The 19,458-nt window shown below is 44.5% G+C and overlaps 1 protein-coding gene across 2 annotated transcripts in view; it reads right to left on the minus strand.

Moving 5' to 3' along the window:
- Window positions 1–826: 826 nt before the first annotated feature.
- The window catches only part of MARK1 (microtubule affinity regulating kinase 1), a 72,315-nt gene continuing 53,683 nt past the window's right edge, over window positions 827–19,458 (minus strand). The window contains exons 10-18 of one of the 2 annotated variants that reach the window (XM_036277377.1): window positions 18,944–19,043; window positions 17,810–17,922; window positions 16,254–16,263; window positions 15,610–15,803; window positions 15,130–15,230; window positions 13,308–13,472; window positions 11,164–11,415; window positions 5,104–5,148; window positions 827–1,479 (exon numbers count right to left, since the gene is read on the minus strand). In XM_036277377.1, the coding sequence (XP_036133270.1) occupies window positions 1,125–1,479; window positions 5,104–5,148; window positions 11,164–11,415; window positions 13,308–13,472; window positions 15,130–15,230; window positions 15,610–15,803; window positions 16,254–16,263; window positions 17,810–17,922; window positions 18,944–19,043 (1,335 nt within the window). In that variant the 3' untranslated portion in view covers window positions 827–1,124. Of the gene's footprint in view, window positions 1,480–5,103; window positions 5,149–11,163; window positions 11,416–13,307; window positions 13,473–15,129; window positions 15,231–15,609; window positions 15,804–16,109; window positions 16,264–17,809; window positions 17,923–18,943; window positions 19,044–19,458 lie in introns of both variants that reach the window. The other variant, XM_036277376.1, reaches the window with a different exon arrangement.

Below are 19,458 nucleotides of genomic sequence, written 5' to 3' on the forward strand. Positions count from 1 at the left end.
AAACGAACAGGTTACCTGGGAACGAACTGAACAACCACGTGAGCATAAATCAATAGTATACTGTTAGAAATAGCATGTTTTGCTCAAAAGTCTCCCAAGTAGTGACACATGTTACTGTGTCCGGATGAAGAGGACGAGAGGAGAAGAAGGCAAATGTTCCCAATGGCAGTTAATTCCTGAGGTGGCATTATTTCTTAACTGATGCATTGATCAACTCCGTAAAGACGAGTTTGTGCTATGAAACAGTCCCTATCCTATTCTATTCCCATGACACTGCGGTTTGGGGACGGCAGCAAAACCTATTGCATTATAATAGCCAGATAAAGTATTGATTCTTTTTCATTTTGCTGCTACAATTAGCAGAGGGTCAGGAAACACTTTCAAGTTCAAAAGAAATTTGATGTAGGTTTCTCCCCCCACCCCCCAGTACTTCTTAGTTAGCTCAAGGCAAAGCTATAATTTATTTTCACGAACTTTATGTTAAAAACTCTAAGTGACGACACTGTAAACATTTCGTATCTTCTCAACTAAACCTTGTCCGGTAACAAGGATAAGAGCAAAGATAAGCAGGAATAATTCTGTGTAGAATAAAGCCGATCTATGTATCAGCTTCTGGTTTAAATTTAAATACGATTTGAAAATAATTCTTAAAAGTCCATGCTACAATCGTAAAGACTATTTCTGTGCACTTCCAATTCTGGACACAATTTTCAAAATTGCATGATGGAGGTAAGAATTTAAAAAACCCACCAGAATGTAAATAACAGGGAAGAATATTTTCAACTCAGAGCATCCAACGTACATTTATGTGCAGAAATCTAGACAACTATACAAGTTTTTAAGCAACCATCTGTTTTATTATACAACTCTATGAACAGAAAATGAACAGAAATACACAATATACTTACCTGTACATGTGAACCTACTTTTTTGTAGCTACAGATATTTATTATAGTTCATACTGACTTTAATTTTACAGTTCATGACTATGTATAACCTTATTGCAGTAAGGGCACATTCTACAGGGGTGATTCACAGGCTAATCCCATTAGGCATTACCAGTACGTTCAAGAACTGGACCTCATTTGGATGTATCTTCCCTGAGCCTGCAAATCTGAGTTCCTTTACAGTTTGAGCTCATTGGCGATTTTAGATGCAATGTTCTTAAAGGCAAAGGACGTGCCAGAGATCCGCTTGAAGCGCACCCCGTTCAGGGACAGCCGCGGCAGTTTGCACACCTCCATCTCCCACTGCACGAGGCTGTCCTGTCTGGCATCTCCGTAGACACAGAAGAGCAGAAACCTCTCTTTTTGTTCATAGTCACAGTTGTTCGCATCTAACACCTTCCGGATCTCTCGCATCATGTCGTTGGGGTCCATGGAGCTGGTGGTCTTCATGCTCCAAGTGAACCGCAAGGAACGTGGCTTGGGCTCTTTACCCTCTTCCTTGTCTCTTTCTTTGGGGTCCCCTGATGTACTTCTGGAAGAATGGGGCAGAGGGAAAGAATGCAGATAAAAAGTCCATTCTGCACAGAAATCGAGACACATGTACACTCGCAAGGGTCACAACTCAGTGCTTCATGACCTAATTTGCAGGCTACCTCCAGGCAAATGCAAGGTTCAGGTCACCTCGCTGTTACAAAAACAGACCCCAGGGTGCCATCTGTTTTGACTTTTATTATCTCGCTTCCATCTAAAAGGAACATATTTTCTTAAATGTTCTTGTTTAGGGGAAACAACTTTGCAGCCGGAAGTGAGGAACTTAATACTCTTCCAGGGCCTTCCATTTTTTTCTAAGTTTGCAAAAGCCAATTCTCCATTTGCTGTACATTTGTACAAAAAAAGAGCCCACCAGCATTCTGCTTGTAAACACACAGTTTTAAAATATAAAGAAAAATTTCCCCTTTTCTATCTTTTTTTGGGGGTAGGAGAAAGGCGGGGGACAGGACAGTGGTAACGGCTGGAGGGACGTATACCTGACGCTGACCAAACAGCACATTGCACTGCAATGGGGTAGAGACGTCAGGTTGTACCGCACACAGGAGTGCAGACATCGGGCCTCTGGGGGCGTCACCCTAAAAACACCCTACAAGGCTCCGCATGACCTATGCCCCAATTCCTAGTCCAACCCCTCAGCACCCATGAATGCCCTCCTTGCTCCCTCCATAGACACACTGGTCTCCATACTATTCCCTGATCCTACAGGGGTTGGTCCGGCTTTAAGGACTGCACACAGGCAGATGATCAACACATGCTTCCTAAATGCATCAACCTCACTGAGTTCTCCTTACTGTAGATCTCCCATAAATAACACAGAACCGGGAAACCTATTTCACATAATCACAGAGAGGTAAAATGGATAGATTTTATGATTCAGAAGACCCTGTAATTAAGTTGAATAAGCAATTATTCAAATATAGATGTTATGATCTTAACTTATCCCATCTTACCTACATGTGATTTAAGGAAATGATATACTCTGAGTTTATAATCTACTATATTAACATTTTATATCAATATTATCCTATAATGTATATTCATGTATACATTTATGTATGAATTTTCATGGAGTATGTGTATATTTGTTTTTCCCCTTTATTCCTAGGTATCTGAGCCCCCAAAAGCTCTACAAACTATGTAAGCTTGAAAAAAATAAGTAAAGATAAATTTCCAAAGACTAGTAACTAAGCATGGAGAGTATTTATTCCAATGTCTTCTCCATCATTCTCTTTTTGCTCACTGACTCTAAGCCACAGGCCTCTTGAATATACAGATCCAACCAGAGTCATTTATCAGGAACACAGACAACTCAGGCCATGGAGTCAGCACGCTAGAGCCGCAAAGACCCCAAGAGATCACTTGATCAAACAATCATTTTAGTTTTATTATTATTTTTTTAATCCTCATCCGAGGACATTTTTCCATTTTTTTGTACAGACAGAATGGGAGGGAGAGGAAGAGAGAGAGAGGGAAACATCGATGTGAAAGGGACACATCGAGTGGCTGCCACCCGCACGACCAACCAGGGCCGGGGACAAACTGCAACCGAGGTACATGTCCTTAGCGGGAACCGAACCAGGGCCTCTCCAGACCGCAGGCGGACGCTCTAACTGCTGAGCCAAACTGGCCAGGGCAAACAATCATTTTAAAAACAGAACTGATGGCCAGAAAACTTAAATTCCTTTTGAAAAGTCATACAGCTAATGACTTAAAAGAAACACTAGAAATCAGGTGTCTTATTCCAAGTCTAATGTTCCTTGCTTTCCACCAAGGAAACCTCGTGAGCTTAGGACCACAGACACATAAAAGATGTTTTCTGCATGCATCTCAAAGGCACCCTCAGTGGTAACAGTAATAGCAGAAAGCCCCTTGAGATGCTGACAGTAACATCTAACGTCTACTGAGCTTACTCAGTGCTGGGAACCATACGCTATTTCCTCATTCCCCCCTCACGACCACCCTGGGGGCAGTCAGAATGAGGAGCTGGGGCCCAAAGAGGTCAAGTCGTTCTCCGAAAGTCACACAGCTCAGTAACTGGTAGAACACAGCTCAACCACAGGGTGTGGGCTCAAGAGCCTCTGCTAGTCACCATCATGCCCGCCTCTCTCTGCAGCGACAGGACCTCATGGGAACTGCTTAGGTCGCTCCTCATGTTTCTTCTGTAAATGGGATACTTTTCTCCTGGTGGTTGTGTGGAGTAAATGGCAAGCAAGTACCTTATACATAGGAGCGATTCAATGTGTTCGTTCAAAAGCAAACACAAAAATGCAAATTACCTGCAATATTAGCAGCCACCGGTGACATTATGCACTATTAAATGTCTCAGAGGGAAATTTGGTAAAAAGAGGAGGAGACCCAAGAAGCAGGCTCAAAAGTCATGACTAAGCCCAGCTGGTGTGGCTCAGTGGTTGAGGGTCGACCCATGCACCAAGAGGTCATCGGTTCGATTCCCGGTCAGGGCACATACCCAGGTGTAGGTCAAATCCCCAGTTGGGGGCATGCAGGAGGTGGCCAATCAATGTTCTCTCTCATTAATGTTTCTATCTCTCTCTCCCTCTCCCTTCCTCTCTCTCTAAAATCAATAAAGAACAAAAAAAGGTTTTAAAAAGGCATGACTAAGTTGAGGGGGTTGCTAAACACAGAAGTCCTTCGTGTTTATTTCTGAGGCTGAAGAGAGTTAAAATATGTGTCTGCCTGCCTTGGGCTCCCTTCCATGGTGTGACTCAGGTACCTAACTCAATAAAGAAACCTTCCCGTGATTATGACTAGACAGAAATACAGCACAGTTTGTGAAAGGAACGCATGGGAATGCTTAATCAAGTTTTTCCAAAGCTCATGATGTTTTATATTCCAAGCAATTTTAAAAAGTAGAAATTAAATTGAGGCTGTGTTCAGTTGGTCCAGAGTAATTCCCGAAGGAAGCCAGGGCATGCGTCCTCCTGAGGGGACGGCGCCCACTGGAAATAATTTAATGCCTTTGTTCCTTAAATTTCCCATTGATAAATGTGAACGCAAGTAGTAACATGTCGTTAATGTGGTCCCCAGGCCACCCATCACAAACCCCGGGTGTGGGGCCCAGCTTTCTATTTTATCAAGTTCCGACTGTGCTCAAGTGTGAGACCTGTCACCAGACGGAACAGTGACCAGTATTAAATGTCTAAAAACCATAAAGTACGGCAGGTGAGCACTTCCAAATGCCCACCTCTGAATACCCACCTAAAACTCATCACAACCATCAAATCCCCCATGGACCTGGCTGCCTCAGCAGTCTGTGTTATTTAAGACTAATTTTAGTTGCATCGTTTTAGTGAGAAAAGATCAGTACATTTTAACCTCTTCATTCTTCTGCTAACACATCTATTACAGGCCATTTCTCTCCAAAGCGTCCAATTCCAAATAAGGTTTAGAGAACACAAACGTATAGTTCATTAGCTTACACGTCATTCAATGCAAATTAGGAAAACCCATCCCGATATAAAAATCTTAAACACACATGGAAGCTAGTTATCAGTTCTGTTCGTGTTTACTAAGTGCTGGTGGTGTTTCCAAAGCACATTTTCATACACAGGGACCTGGCAGCGAAGTATCAATAGTGGCTCCTCACCTTGAGGTGTCGGTTCTGCCACTGGCTTCGCCTTCACTTGGATCCCTCAAAACAAAGTGAAGGTTGAGATTTAATGATACGAGTGAAAAATCGATCAAGAAAACCTACATCTGAAATGATCTAAAAATTAACTTACTGAGCAAACTTCTAGCGTGACAGTTTTCTGTTACTAGTCAGCCTACTACTAGTTCGCATGTTTTCCAACATAACCACACTTGACTGTCATTCATTGAGCGTCTACTGGGTATTGTCATAGAGGAGATGCTAGGTGACAGTTTAGGACTTTCTTTTCTTTTTTTGGCATGATCTTCCAATTCTCAAACATAATTTTAGAGTTATAATTTATTTTCTGGTTTAGTTTAGTTCCATCTCAAGTTAAAACTACTTAATTATCAACAGCAAGATTCAACTTCATATTTGTTATTAAACAGAATTCTAGTAGTCGCTCAATTTTAGAAAACATATACATTAGCCTTGTAGTTAGAAATAAAGCTCAACACATACATAAGTATTCCTGAAACTTTTAAATAAGCAATTAACTTATCTCAGAAGTTAAGCTAATGATTCATGCACACAATAAAATAGTACAGCAAACGAACAGCCTACCCCAGCAGGTGAGTATAAAAACATCAACTCAACCTTAAACAGAAACATTGATCTTACCTGTGTATCCACCTGTGAAATAAAACCAGAAAAACTCGCCTAATTGTCCTTTTGTTGAATGTAATTAATTTTTTAAAAATCTACCAAAATTTTAACTGCTTTGTCATTTTCAAAGTTTAATATCAACATGGGAGGATCAAGTTATAAACCAGTTTAAATATAGGAAGAGATGGCTTGTGATAGCAAAAGACTAATAAATAGCTGGGGAAAATGATCACTTGAACCTTTAAGTTAATGTTGATGCTTTAACTATTCCTATATAAGAGTGAGCTATGGTTAAAGAAACATCAGGTTTGCCCTGGCTGGGTGGCTCCATTGACTGAAGCATTGTTCCGTATACCAAAAGGTGGTGGGTTCGATTCCTGGTCAGGGCACATACTTACGTTCAGGTTCAATCCCCGGTCAGGTACCATGGGAGAAAACCAACTGATGTTTCTCTCTCACATCAATGTTTCTCTCTCTCTCTAAAAATCAATAGAAACATATCTTCAGGTGAGGATTAAAAAGAAAAAAATCATCAGCCCTGGCCAGTTTGGCTCAGAGGTTAGAACGTCAGCCTACAGACCAAAGAGTTGCGGGTTTGATTCTGGTCAAGGGCATGTACCTAGGTCGCTGTTCCATCCCCGGCTCTGGTCAGGGTCATGCAGAAGGCAACCAATCGATGTGCTTCTCTCACATCAATGTTTTTCTCTCTCCCTCCCACTCTATCTGAAGATAAATGGGGAAATATACTTGGGTGAAGATTTTTTGAAAAAGTCATTCGGTGTGACGTAATCTCTAGCTTATAGAGAACCTACCCAAAGCAAATGGGTCTGAAGGCTAATTAAAAGACTTTGAAATAATACAACTACTCCTCTCTTGACAGATGATTCTAGTGTAAATTGCTTTCCCAAGACCAGAAAACAACTCTCTCATGTGGTCACTTTAGTGACCAGTTTTCTTGCTGGCCAGAAGGAACTACCCCTGCCTCCTCTTTGTCAGACTGGTTTCTGAGAACGTGAGTACTGAGCTCTCAACTCTTCTTTATGTTTCCCTTCTTTAAAAAAATGTTTTTTATTGATTTATTGATTTTAAAGAGAGAGGAAAGGAGAGGGAGAGAGATAGAAACATCAATGAGAAAGAACATTGATTGGCCACCCCCTGCATGTCCCCCACTGGGGATCGGGCCCACAACCTGGGCATGTGCCCTGACCGGGAATCGAACCGGCGACCTCTTGGTGCGTGGGGTTGATGCGCAACCACTGAGCCACACCGGCCGGGCTATCCTTCCCTTCTTAAAGCTTAGCAACCCAATTCCTTTACACTTTTCCTTTATAAAACCTCTACTTTTTCATCTGTCTAAGCATTTGGTGGCACACTGACTTAGTTGGTCCCAAAGTTGGTGGGGTCTCTTGGCTCCCAAGTGGACTCAGAGTCAGCCCTGCCCCGAGCACGCCCAGAGCTGGTCACAGGAGGGTGTCAGCATGTGGGTCCCACGCCTCCCCGCCTTCGACACAGTGAAGGGAACAGAGAGGAAAACAAGGCTTGAGCCCAGGATGGACGTCAGAAGAGAGAAGAGGAAGAAGAACAGAGAACCTGGGAGATGAGCTGAGAATATTACACAATACGGCTGAACACGAGAAAGTCTCCGGTTTCCCTCCAAGCTTGACCCCGAATTCAACATGCTGCGAACGCAGAAAGAACCACCGAATTTCCAGTCTGTCAGCTGCTAAAGGACTTAGCAGGTTCATTCCTGGGACTGAAACCAACCGTGTGCTTGGGTCCCTGCCTAAGTCTCTCGTGGGAGGATACAGCCCAGTCTCAGGCTACCAAGTGCGACCTCAGGGCAGCCCTCAGCACTGCAGTGAACACAAACACACCTGCGAAGCCACGGCTGCTCCCAGGCTGACGAGAGACCCTGGAGGAGAATGGAGACTTTTTTCTCTTCTCCAACCAAATCCAGAATTGATTGAAATGTGTTAAAAAAAAATCAAGACATGCCCTGGCCAGTTTGGCTCAGCGGTTAGAGCGTCGGCCTGCGGTCCAGAGAGACCCGGGTTTGGTTCCCGCTAAGGGCACGTACCTCGGTTGCAGTTTGTCCCTGGCCCTGGTTGGTCGTGCGGGTGGCAGCCACTCGATGTGTCCCTTTCACGTCGATGTTTCTCTCTCTCTCTCTTCCTCTCTCTCCCTCCTGCTCTATCTGAACAAAAAATGGAAAAATGTCCTCGGGTGAGGATAAAAAAAAAATCAAGACGTTGAAAAATTCCACCAAACTGCAGACCAAGGATCGTAAGCAATCTCCTCCTCCCGCCTTCCCCGCCTCGGCCCACACAACTACCAAATGACGCTGCTCGAATGTACTAAGAGCTCTGTGGATGTCACGCCAGCTGCCGCGTCGTCACCTCAACCTCGTTCTCTGTTTCAGGACCTGCTTCCTTGTAGAATTTACCAGAATTTACGATAACCTTCGTCTCTGTCTGCTTTTCAAATTGCCTTCCACACTACTCATCCGTTCGTTCAGCAACGTCTACTGAAGGCCATACTCTGCGTCGCAGCAGGCACCCATATTCAGCAGAAGACTCGGCATAAAACAAAGCCAACGGACCCCCGTTCCCATGGGGCTCGCCTTCGAGCTGGGAGAGAAGACAATGCACAGATAAATAACGTGTATCTGTTATTTCAGGGAGTGTTAGTGCGATGGAGAGGAATATGCAGGGGACAGAGCTGGGAGGAAGACGCTGGGACTTGAAGTAGGGTTAGGGAAGGCGGAAGGAACAGGTGTGCTCAAGGACAATCAGGTGCCCGTGTGGCTGGTATGGACTTGGCAGGGGGAGATGGGAGCAGACAAGGTCAGAGCATAGAAGGGCGGCCGGACTAAGTAGGTCCCGGAGGCCGCTGCCAGGAGTTGCACACTGAGCAACACGAAAGCAAGCTAAGCCCTTACATCGAGTACTTCCATTGTTGAAAACAGAACAGGAGGATGAGGGCAGAAGCCAGGAGACCTGTTAGGAGGTGGCAAATGGAAATTCTGGAAATACCGTGAAGGCAGAGCCATCACAGCTTGCTAATGGAGTTGATGTGTGTTTGAGAAAAGGAGTCAAGGCCAAGTCAGGGCTCATGGTCTGAGCAAGTAGGATGGTGTTGCCATCACAGGTAGGACAAGGAGGAGGGACAGGTCTGGAGAAGAGAGGAGGGTGAGTTTCTGGACAAGTTCTGGTTGAGACTCTATTCTAGACCCAAGTGGAGAGGCTAAGTAGCCACTGGATATATGGGTCTGTAATTCAGAGGAGAGCTCTGGGCTAAAGAAATACATTTGGGAGTCGCTCTTGGAAGATGGAATGCAATGTCATGGGCCTGAGTGGGATCACCAAGAGACTGAAGATGACCAGAGAAGACAATGTGTCCAAAGACTGAGCCCTAATATAGATGTTGCGGGGAGAGGCAAGGGGACCCAACAACAAGGGGACCCGCAAGGGAGCCTGGCAAGGGACAGCTAGTTTGAGAGGAAAACCAGAGCCAAGTGAGAGAGATGTTCCCACCGTGTAGAATGTGTGAGACAGTAAACTGCTCACAGGAAGGGAGGGGCCATGTCAGTCCCTCTCTGCTGATCAGCAGCACCTAGAGCTCTGGGCACACAGTGGGACTTCACACGTCTGTGAAATGACTTGATGGCGATCCTCTGTCCTAACCTCCCAGCAGGCTCTCTAAGCACCTTCCTGCTCTGACATTCCGTCCTGGCTCGTCCACTGCTTCTTACCACATTCCCTCTAGAATCGCATGTTCACTGCACAGTCAAGAGGAATATTTCGCACAATGTTTAATGTACAATTAGTAATCATTAAACTCCAGATCTCTTTTATCTTCACTTCACAATTAATCTTGGCCTAAAAATGAGGAAGTGCAGGCTTCTAGAAATGTCTTTAAATAGTCAGCCAAATCCCAACAGCAGAAACTACTGATAATCTCACTGGTACCCTGCAGACGGCCAGCCAGCACCCCCGCTACCACGCCGACTGTTGCTGAGCTTCTAGGTCTTTTCCGATCAAGCTGTCATGCCGCATAAATGGTATGAAATCACTGGCTGATCTGGTTAGAAACTGATGCTGCATCTGCATATTTAAAGTTACAAATTCAGCTGTGTGATCCTGGGCAAACTGATCCTCAAACTGAATCCGTAAATAGCTCGACAGAAAGGCAAGAGACTAGCTTTGACCGGGTGACTCAGTTGGTTGGAGCGTTGTCCCGTGTACCAAAAGGTTGTGGGTTCGATTCTCAGTCAAGGCACATACGGAGGTTTCAGGTTTGAACCCCGGTCAGGGTGTGTACGGGAGGCAACCGATTGATGTTTCTCTCTCACTTCTCTCTCTCTCTCTAAAAATCAATAAACACATCCTTGGGTGAGGATTCAAAAATAACAAAGGCAAGAGACTAAAGTTGTTTCTTCTCTTTATACACTCATGCATTGAAATCCTAGGAACACTAATAACATTGAGGATGAAGTATTTTATTAATATTTTTGAAAGTTAAGTGCAACATTTTCATACCCATAATTTCTTATCAACTCAAATAACAATATCGTCTGGAGCCTTAACTTTCTCCCTAGGCAGAAACACTGCCTTCCTCTGACCTCCCCCAGCATGGTGCTCACACGTCCATTTCAGACACGTTCGGCTTCGTAGCCTGGCTGGCTGTTTGAAGGCCTTTTGCTTTTGGGACTGTACGAATCTGGGGGGCACAGGTGCTGTCTCGTTCATCTCCAGATGCCGCTGGGCACCGAGCGTACTGTTTATACCCACAGGACTGCAGCAGGCATTTACAGAATCCAATAACAGAGCAAATTTACATCAACCTGTGCTGTGTCCAGCAGCCTGTATAATCAACATGTACTGCACATTTATACCTGCTTCTCAGAAGAGAGTACAGTTTTACTGTTTTACTGGGTTAGAAGTTTGCTATTCATTTTGCATTTACTGTGTTTTGAGGTTCAGGTTTTATGATGGTATGTAAGTAAACTATGCGGCTGTAGCAAATAGGCTTTGACAAGGACGGGAAAAGGGGGACCGATTATTAGTGAGCAATTTAAAAGTATTCTGAAGATGGTATTTAAAGGATAAATGTACACCCCTATTTAATTCCTTTTTCTAAATCAAGGCTTTTAAAACACACTTCTGATGTCAAGTTTGGCTCTTTCCACTCCAGAAAACAAATTTAATTCTCATTTTATCCATTCTCTCTCTTAAGGGAAAAGACTTTGTCTTCCTTACTTTTTTCTTCAAACGTGTGTAAAAGAACAGCTCTAATAAAATGGCATGAAACCAGTTGGGGAAACCACTATACAGATGAAAGAAAAGGAAAAGCAAACACATTTCCTTTCTGCTCCCCAGAGGCCAGGGCACACCGAGGCCCAGCGGTACTGACCTGCGCACGAACCTGGAGGTGATCTTGCTTATGATGCCCGTGGAGGTGCCCCTCCGCGCATGTGCAAAGGCGCCTGGTTCGTGGGAGGGTGAGGCCGGGGGCCCGGCGTAGGCGGCGCTGCGGCGCTCCCGGAGCTGCTCGCCGTGGAACGTGCTTCGGCTCGAGCTCCCCCGGGGAAAGCGGGTTCGGTCTGGGGTGGTGGCACTGATACTGTGAGCAGAGGGGGAAGCAGCGGGCACTCTCTGGGTTGTCCTGTTGGGACGAGTCACGATGTCTTTACTATTCAGAATAATGACCAAGACAGCTTCCCCTCCAAAACTAGACAAAAATTGCTATGCCCTCTTTTAAATTTTTTTAAAATTATTATTAATTTGAGAGAGAGAGGAAGGGAGAGAGAGTGAGAGGTCAAAACATCGATGAGAGAGAATATCGATTGGCCACCTCCTGCACGCCCCCCACTGGGGATGGGGCCCACAACCTGGGCATGTGCCCTGACCAGGAATCGAACCGGTGACCTCTTGGTGCAGGGTCCACACTCAACCCGTGAGCCACACCGGCTGAGCTATGCCCACTCTTTTTAAAAGGGCAATAAGAATTTGTATTACTATTTGTCTTCTTTTACTGCAGTGATATTGGCTGAGAACATGACGCAGGGTTCAAGCGTCCAACTCCATCACGCATCACCTGCACACTGCGCTGTGTGTTCAGCGTGGCTCTGTTTGGCCTATTCTCTGCGTTTCTTAGACAGGCGAGGTGGGGGTTAACTATCATTATATGCAGAGGGATACAATTTCAGTTTGAAACTAAAGGCTTTTTATAAAACTTTAGCTGCTAAAGATTAAGATATTCCTGACACGAGATAGAGAGATAACTACTCTTCATATCAGAAATGCCAAACCAGGGCGGGGCTGCATTTTTGTTCTTCTTTTTTTACTGTTATCTTAACCTAATCCATTCAGGGAGGTGGAACATGAATTTTATGGTTTATCGAAAGCATTTGAATATAGTCATTTCTATTTATAATTGAGGCCTCAGTAACAGCACGGGGCTTCGTGGCACCACTGATGTGATCCACATACCTAACCATCAAAGATGTTCCTAAATTCGAGACATCCCAACACGGGCAAATACTAGAAACATCGTCACGTCGTTTTATATGCGATCTCTTTGAAACCATGGCTTTTATCTCCAGGGAAACTAAAAGGCGTTTTATTAAGAACAAGTAACTGGCCCTGGCCAGTTTGGCTCAGCGGTTAGAGTGTCGGCCTGCGGTCCGGAGAGACCCGGGTTCGGTTCCCGCTAAGGGCATGTACCTCGGTTGCAGTTTGTCCCCGGCCCTGGTTGGTCGTGCGGGTGGCAGCCACTCGATGTGTCCCTTTCACATCGATGTTTCTCTCTCTCTCTCTTCCTCTCTCTCCCTCCCACTCTATCTGTACAAAAAATGGAAAAATGCCCTCAGGTGAGGATGAAAAAAAAAAAGAACAAGTAACTGGCAGGAGCCTGGGTGGTTGTCCAGAGGTCCCGGCTCCTAGTCTCAGGATGTTTTAGTTTTTAAAGCATAAAAAACTCAATTCACCTTAGTGGTCAATTAGGTAGTGATGCTTTACTTTTAAGAATGGATTTAAAATAAAATCAAGAAGACTCCTCTGGAAAACGATTTAAATTCTAAGCAATATTTGGGAAGAGCAGGGGACGTGCCGAGTTTATGTTACAATTCACCATTTCCTCTACCGAACACACCGCATCTTTCAAAACGCTCTTGATGCCGTGGTGCCTGGCCTGTCTTTGCAGATGGCGCCATATCTTTTAAAATTTATTTTGATTGTTGAGGGTATTAGAGATGTCACCCATTTCCCCCCTCTGTCCCCCCCCCGCCAGTTTCGCTCCCGCCCCACCCAAGCCTTCCCCACACTGTTGTCTGTGTCCAGGGCTAAGGATACATGCACGTCAATTCTTTGGTTAATTTCTTCCTGCCCCCCACCCTCCCTCGGGGATCAGTCAGTCTGCTCCCTGCTTCCATGTCTCTGGAACTGTTTGTTCATTAGATTCCACATATAAGGGAGATCATGGGACAGACGTCTTCCTTTGACTGGCTTATTGAAAAACTCTTTAAACAAACAACGGGACACGCCACCGCACGTTACCCGGAGCGGTACGCTTCAGAGCCGTCTTTAATGGTTGGCAGTGTGACTTTGATGGGGTGACCAGACGCGGACATGGACTTCTGGTGGCGGGGTCGCGCTGAGGGGACCGCAGGGGCCACAGCAGAGCCTGCCGACGATATGCTACTGGCTGACATCTCTGTGAGGCTTCGGCATAAGACAAATGCAGAAGAGAAGAAAAGTGGCTGTTTACTAAAATTTAAGAACGAGCTTTTTCAAAGTGAACGAACTAACACCATTCATAACTAAAACACTTAAATTAGCATTCGTGGTATTATTAGTGACAAGTCAATATTCTTGTGCAGGATGTACAGGGTGAATATACCACCACCTTCCTTCTGTGAAAAATAAGGACCTCACACACGCTTGCCCTCTCTCTGTGTGTGATTCTCTGGACTGCAGGCTGAGGCTCTAACCACTGAGCTAACCGGCCAGGGCTGTGTGTGATTCTGAGATGGTATGAAATGACTGTTATGGATGCAATGATTGTGACTGGGGACATTTTTCATTTTCCAAAAGTCACAGTTTGGCGTGATGTGTTGTTGTGGATCACTGTCTGTTATACCAAAAGAATTCATAATTATACAAAAATTCTATTGCTGGAAGCATTATTAAAACAGTTTTAGCTCCTATCATGAATCAACAGGTTAACTGTAGATTTAAGGAATTTCAGATTAGGGCTTAGTACAGGAAAAATAATACGTCAGAAATCAATCCCTAAGTATTATTCTAGCCTAAAGGATCTTATATCCAAGGAGATACCTTTCTATAACATAATTAATAGACATTTACCTTATGTGTCTATTAAGTGAGAGGAAACAAATCTAGGAATGGTCTGTCCAGTTTACTGAAAGGACTATATCGATGAATAGTCCTGTATTATAACTCACAATGAAAAACAGCTCCCTTTTTTAAATAACAAAAATAACACGGTTTATCATTATTTAAAATAAACCACTCTGAAAAGGGTACAGTTCTCAATGATCAGTTGAGAAGGTCAGTTTCTTTTGAGGAAAAAAGGTTACACCTTCATTATCTGGGTACAGTAATGACTTGAGGGAGGGAGGAGAAGGAAGTGAAAAGGAAGCAGCTGGTCCATAAGAGAATAAGATGCAAATGATGAGCATGGGGTGAGGGTGGTGTGTTCGGCTTGGTGTGATCGGCTCGGCGTGATCTGCTTGGTGTGATCGGTTTGGTGTGATCTGCTTGTTGTGATCAGCTTTGTGTGAGCAGCTTGGAGTGATGGGCTTTGTGTGAGCAGCTTGGAGTGATCTGCCTCCTGTGATCTGCTTGGTGTGGTTGGCCTGGTGTGATCTGCTTGGTGTGATTGGCCTGGTGTGATCAGCTTGGAGTGATCTGCTTGGAGTGATCGGCTTGGTGTGGTCTGCTTTGTGTGAGCAGCTTGGAGTGATCGGCTTGGTGTGATCTGCTTTGTGTGAGCAGCTTGGAGTGATCTGCCTGGTGTGATCCGCTTGGTGTGATTGGCCTGGTGTGATCTGCTTGGTGTGATCTGTTTGGTGTGATCTGCTTGGTGTGATGGGCTCGGTCACAGGCAAACAGTAGGTCATTTTAGAAAAGATTTTATTCGGAAATTCTCAGGTTAAGAGATTTACCTCCTATTTTCCCTAAATATTTTATCACCCTCCCCCTTTTCTTCTGTAAAAAGAAAAGATGCTGTAGTAAGAATGGTTGGCTACAATGCTTCTGTATTTCCTTTCCTCCTGACCCATCAGAGCGGGAGTTTTGGCAACAGCACAGATGTGGGACAACAATTCGGCAGAATCACTTGCACTGTGACACTCACCTGCTGTCCTTCCCATTCTGCAGGGCCGTGTATCGGTCTGTGGTCCTCTCACAGACGTAAGTGTTCCTTCTCGCCATGCTACCTCCAGCATATACGTTGTTCTTTAAGAAGGGGGAAAAAGCCATTTTAGAATTCTAACTGCAGTTGTGGAAGGTCAAAGAAATACACTGAAGCTGCCAACGACTTGGGGAAAAACAAAACGCGTGGTCAGGTTGTAATTGCCCAGCATCTGGAATGAACAGCTCGATGGCACACTCGTGTGTCTCTCTCGGGGGGCTGCAGGAGTGACAGGCAGGCTCAGTCCAGTTCTACCCACGGCCCCGCCCCTTTTCTGCATGTTCTTTAAATGCGGGGTGCACTTTGAAATTTTGAAACATTTTTTTAAAGAGAGAAAGATTTCCAAAACAAAAGTCCTTCAAACAAAAAACCCTGACCCCGGATGAGCAGCACAGACTGCAATGGACCCGAGTATTGACTCACACTTGGAATAGTTGACGATTTTTTCCTTTCTGGCCCGAGGGGGCTGGCAGTCATCTCGCTCTTTGACCCGACTGTCGCACTGCCAAGCTTACGGGCTGTCACGTCTTTGTCCCAGTCCTCCTTCTGCTCACTTTCCACGCTGTTGGCCTGAGGCCTTTTCATATATGATACGGCAGGGGGGATGGATGGACCAGCTATTACGGACAACAACAAAAAAAGCCCAGTGAGCTCCAAAACAACTGACATAGTCTCTTCTTACGCACAAAATCTCTGTGCTAAAGATACCTTTATTTGCATGGTTTACCCTCTGAAGATGAAATTTACAGTTTAATTACAAAAATGAGGTCGATCACTGCAAAAGGGATGACATTTGCCAACGGATACGAGAGTCTATGGGGACAGGGGGGACACAGGCACATGAAGGTGTGAACGTGTAATGCCTAAGAGACGCAAGGTTGGGCAGACTCGGTCTGTTTTCGCTGATCTGCCTTTTCCCCCACCATGATCGCTAAAGCGCCGCTGCTTCTGATTGGCCGAGATGCTCCTCTGGACCTTCAGGTGGGCAGGGGACTGAAGAGTGCTGTTGTTTAAGTCACTACTGGGCCGGGACCTCTGACTCAAGTTTCCGCTGGATAATGACTCACCGCCTTCAAACTAGGAGAAGAAGAAAGACCACCAGGGTTTCAAAACACAAGCAAAGTTTATGCAAACACCACGCACTCTCGGTTTTTTCTAATCTATGCCAAGCCATGCAAGGACTAATCAGAACTTAAAAAGAAAAAATAGTCTGGGTACAGAACTGCATGTTGGCAAACAGGACGGGAAGGAAACAGATACAACGTGTTTCCATGAGCATATATGATCCTGTCATCTTGTCCAAGTGACTTTGGATCCTTCCTTTAGTCAAAACACCAAATAATTGCTACAGTTATTGAATGGCTATTATATGGACTGTGCTAAGCTCTTCAAACAGGTTACTTCGTTTAATCACTACCCAAGAAAGCTATAATTTATTAATCTACACTTTATAGATGGAAAAATTGAGGTTGAGTCAAGGAACATCTCTGGATTCAAAGTCAAGGTAAAATTTAAAATTTTAACTTTATATGCCCATGTGTGTGCACAAATTTTTTTTTTTCCCCTCCACCATATTTACAGAACTAAGTTTGATTTATTGGCTCTGATCAAGAAATTGCACCTACTTAAAACTAAGCAAGGTACATTGGGGGTGGATACACTATTCCTCTCTCTGCAACATAAAAGGTGTTTGTTTTCAGCGAACTTTTTACTGAATCACCGGCATCCCAGTGGATAACCTAAATTCGTATGTAAAGATGCCAATGACAAATAGCAGGGAAATACTGATGATGGAAATTATAATAGATAATAGCTAACAGAGAGCACTCAGGAACCGTCCTAAGGACTTTAGAAGTATTCATTCATTTAACCCTCAATGACCCTGAGTCAGCTGAATGTATTGCTTCACTAATAGTTACTATCTAACTGTAAATAATTTCAGTCTGTTCTATAAAATGCCTAGCACAGATGGCGAATTTTCAACAAACCATCAATGCACTGGGCTCTGTTTCTGATGCTCGATTTATACTGTTCTATCTGCTGTCCTAAAAGATCACCTGCTTTTATGGTTCGAATGCCACTTGCCCACAGTGATTTCCTAAATCTCGCTCATGCTAGATCTGTCCTGGCCTTGAGAATTCCTAAGGGAATGCATCAAAGCCGCGTAACACTCTGGAAGGCACACTATCACCCCCTTTTGTCTGGGTCCCCACCCATACACATCATTTCAGGCACCCACTCTGTTGTAAATGCTGTCACTCCTTCCTGTTTCGGTCACTATCTTTCCTGCACACCCAGAAGAGCCACATTACCTTGGGCGGAGCCGTTGCGTCTGGATGCACAACGCTGGGGGGCGCCATTCTGAAAGCCTGGAGCGTGAATGGCACCTCTTAGAGCTCAGGCACTTGGCCTGCGTGCTTGTGACAGAATCTCTTGGTACTTGGAAGTGAAATCAGTTCACAACTTAGCATCTTGACTTTTGAATTAGAATATGTAAGAATGCTAGGGTTTTTATGATATTTCTGATACCCCGTGGAATCTATTGACTAACACTGTATCTTAAACTTAGCCATGACGAGCTCAAGAAATGATATACATTGACTGAAGATGGTGAAAGACGTACTTCGGGTGGTTTTCTACCGAGAAGAATGTAAGTAGCCATGACTTCATCGTATTTCTGATTTATTAAGGCGCCATTAATCTCATCTCGTGCAAAACCCATGGTGACCATGACATCTAGAAATAAAAAAACGCAAATTTTATGAAAATGGGTTTATTTTAGTAAACAAATGAACGGAAATTGGCCAAGTTCGCCAATACTCGACATGAAAAACCAATTTCTAAAAATGTAAAGCGTAATATCAATGATAAAAACTTCTGGCTTACTAACACACAGACACTGTATATTTGGATACTAAATGTTCACAATTTTTCATGCAGAATTATCTATACCATGGGTTATATATGACTGGGCCCTTTCCATTTCTCATTGCCTAGCACATTCCTGAGCTGAATGCCTTTGTCCCCCCAGAGACACAATATCTGTCTATGTGTGTGTGACACACACGAAACCCGCCCCCTCTCTCTCTGTCTCTCTCAGCCTCTCACAGAGAGGTTTCTCTCATCTCGGAACAATTGCTTTCTCATGTGCAGGCAGTTTGATTCCTCCTCAGAAGGCTTGAGCTCCACAGTTGTTCTGATCAGATTCCTAACACCCCAGAATGCGCCTCCCTCTGCCCTTAAGCCAGACAGGAGCCCAGTTGATAGGACTCAGTTTGGGCTGTGGGAAGGGAGAGAGAAACAGAGAGAACAGTTGGGCAGCAGAATGGGGCTGGGCAGGGGGGGATGGACCCTGCTGAGATGCAGAAAACAGAAAGAAAGAGAGGCCCTACATTTGTGGCTGAAATGCATGCTGGGTTTTGCTGATATTTATCACTCTGATCATTGCTGATACTTAAATCAGTTGTTCCTCCGGTTAGAAATCGCTGGAAGGAAAGAATGAGGTCTATCTACATTACTTAAATGTTCGTATCACTGTTACCACCAATGGAATTAGATTATAATATGCATGAGAACAAACTAAGGAACGTGAAATTTGCAACGTTTAGTGTCTATTCGGGGAAAGAAAAGATGATAATGCAAGTATTTTTCGAGTAAAAACTGCTTCCTATTTATATTGTTCAACGCTGTTTAGACAGACTGAAGGACCCTTGCTTATGGCCGAGGACAGCGCCTGTCACAGTATTTAAATACTTACCTATTCTTTTTGTGTCGTTGAAATCCGGTTCAGGCTCAGTATATGGCTTCAGTTCTTCTTCTTCGTGACCAACATTCATCCACCGATCTTTCATTATTTGCTAGGAAATAAATTCTACATTATGTCTGGCCAATCGAGCAAAATTCCATCATGTATTTCAGCTCCATTTTAGTGAATAAGGACCGAATCACAAAGGTTTCTTTCAACCACCTATGGGGTAGCTTGGAAGAGGATGTCTCCCTGGCCAGTGTGTGGAGAGCAGGCTGGAAGGGTTCAAGACCAGAGGCCCAGAGTCGGTAAGAGGGCTCAGCTGGAATCCAGGAGACAGATGGGGGCAGTCGGGAGGAGAGGTAGGCAGTGGCAATGGAGAGCAGACATGTTCAGTGTATGGCTGGTAAAAATCAACAAAACCTTGGCACTGGATATGCAGGGAGAAGAGAAGGGGCCCAGAGAAATGAAGGTGATGCCCAGGTTTCTGGTTCAGAATAGAGGATGATGCCGTTTACTGAGAAACC

The sequence above is a fragment of the Molossus molossus genome, unplaced genomic scaffold (assembly GCF_014108415.1).
Source record: "Molossus molossus isolate mMolMol1 unplaced genomic scaffold, mMolMol1.p scaffold_m16_p_23, whole genome shotgun sequence".
Classification (NCBI taxonomy): Eukaryota; Metazoa; Chordata; class Mammalia; order Chiroptera; family Molossidae; genus Molossus; species Molossus molossus.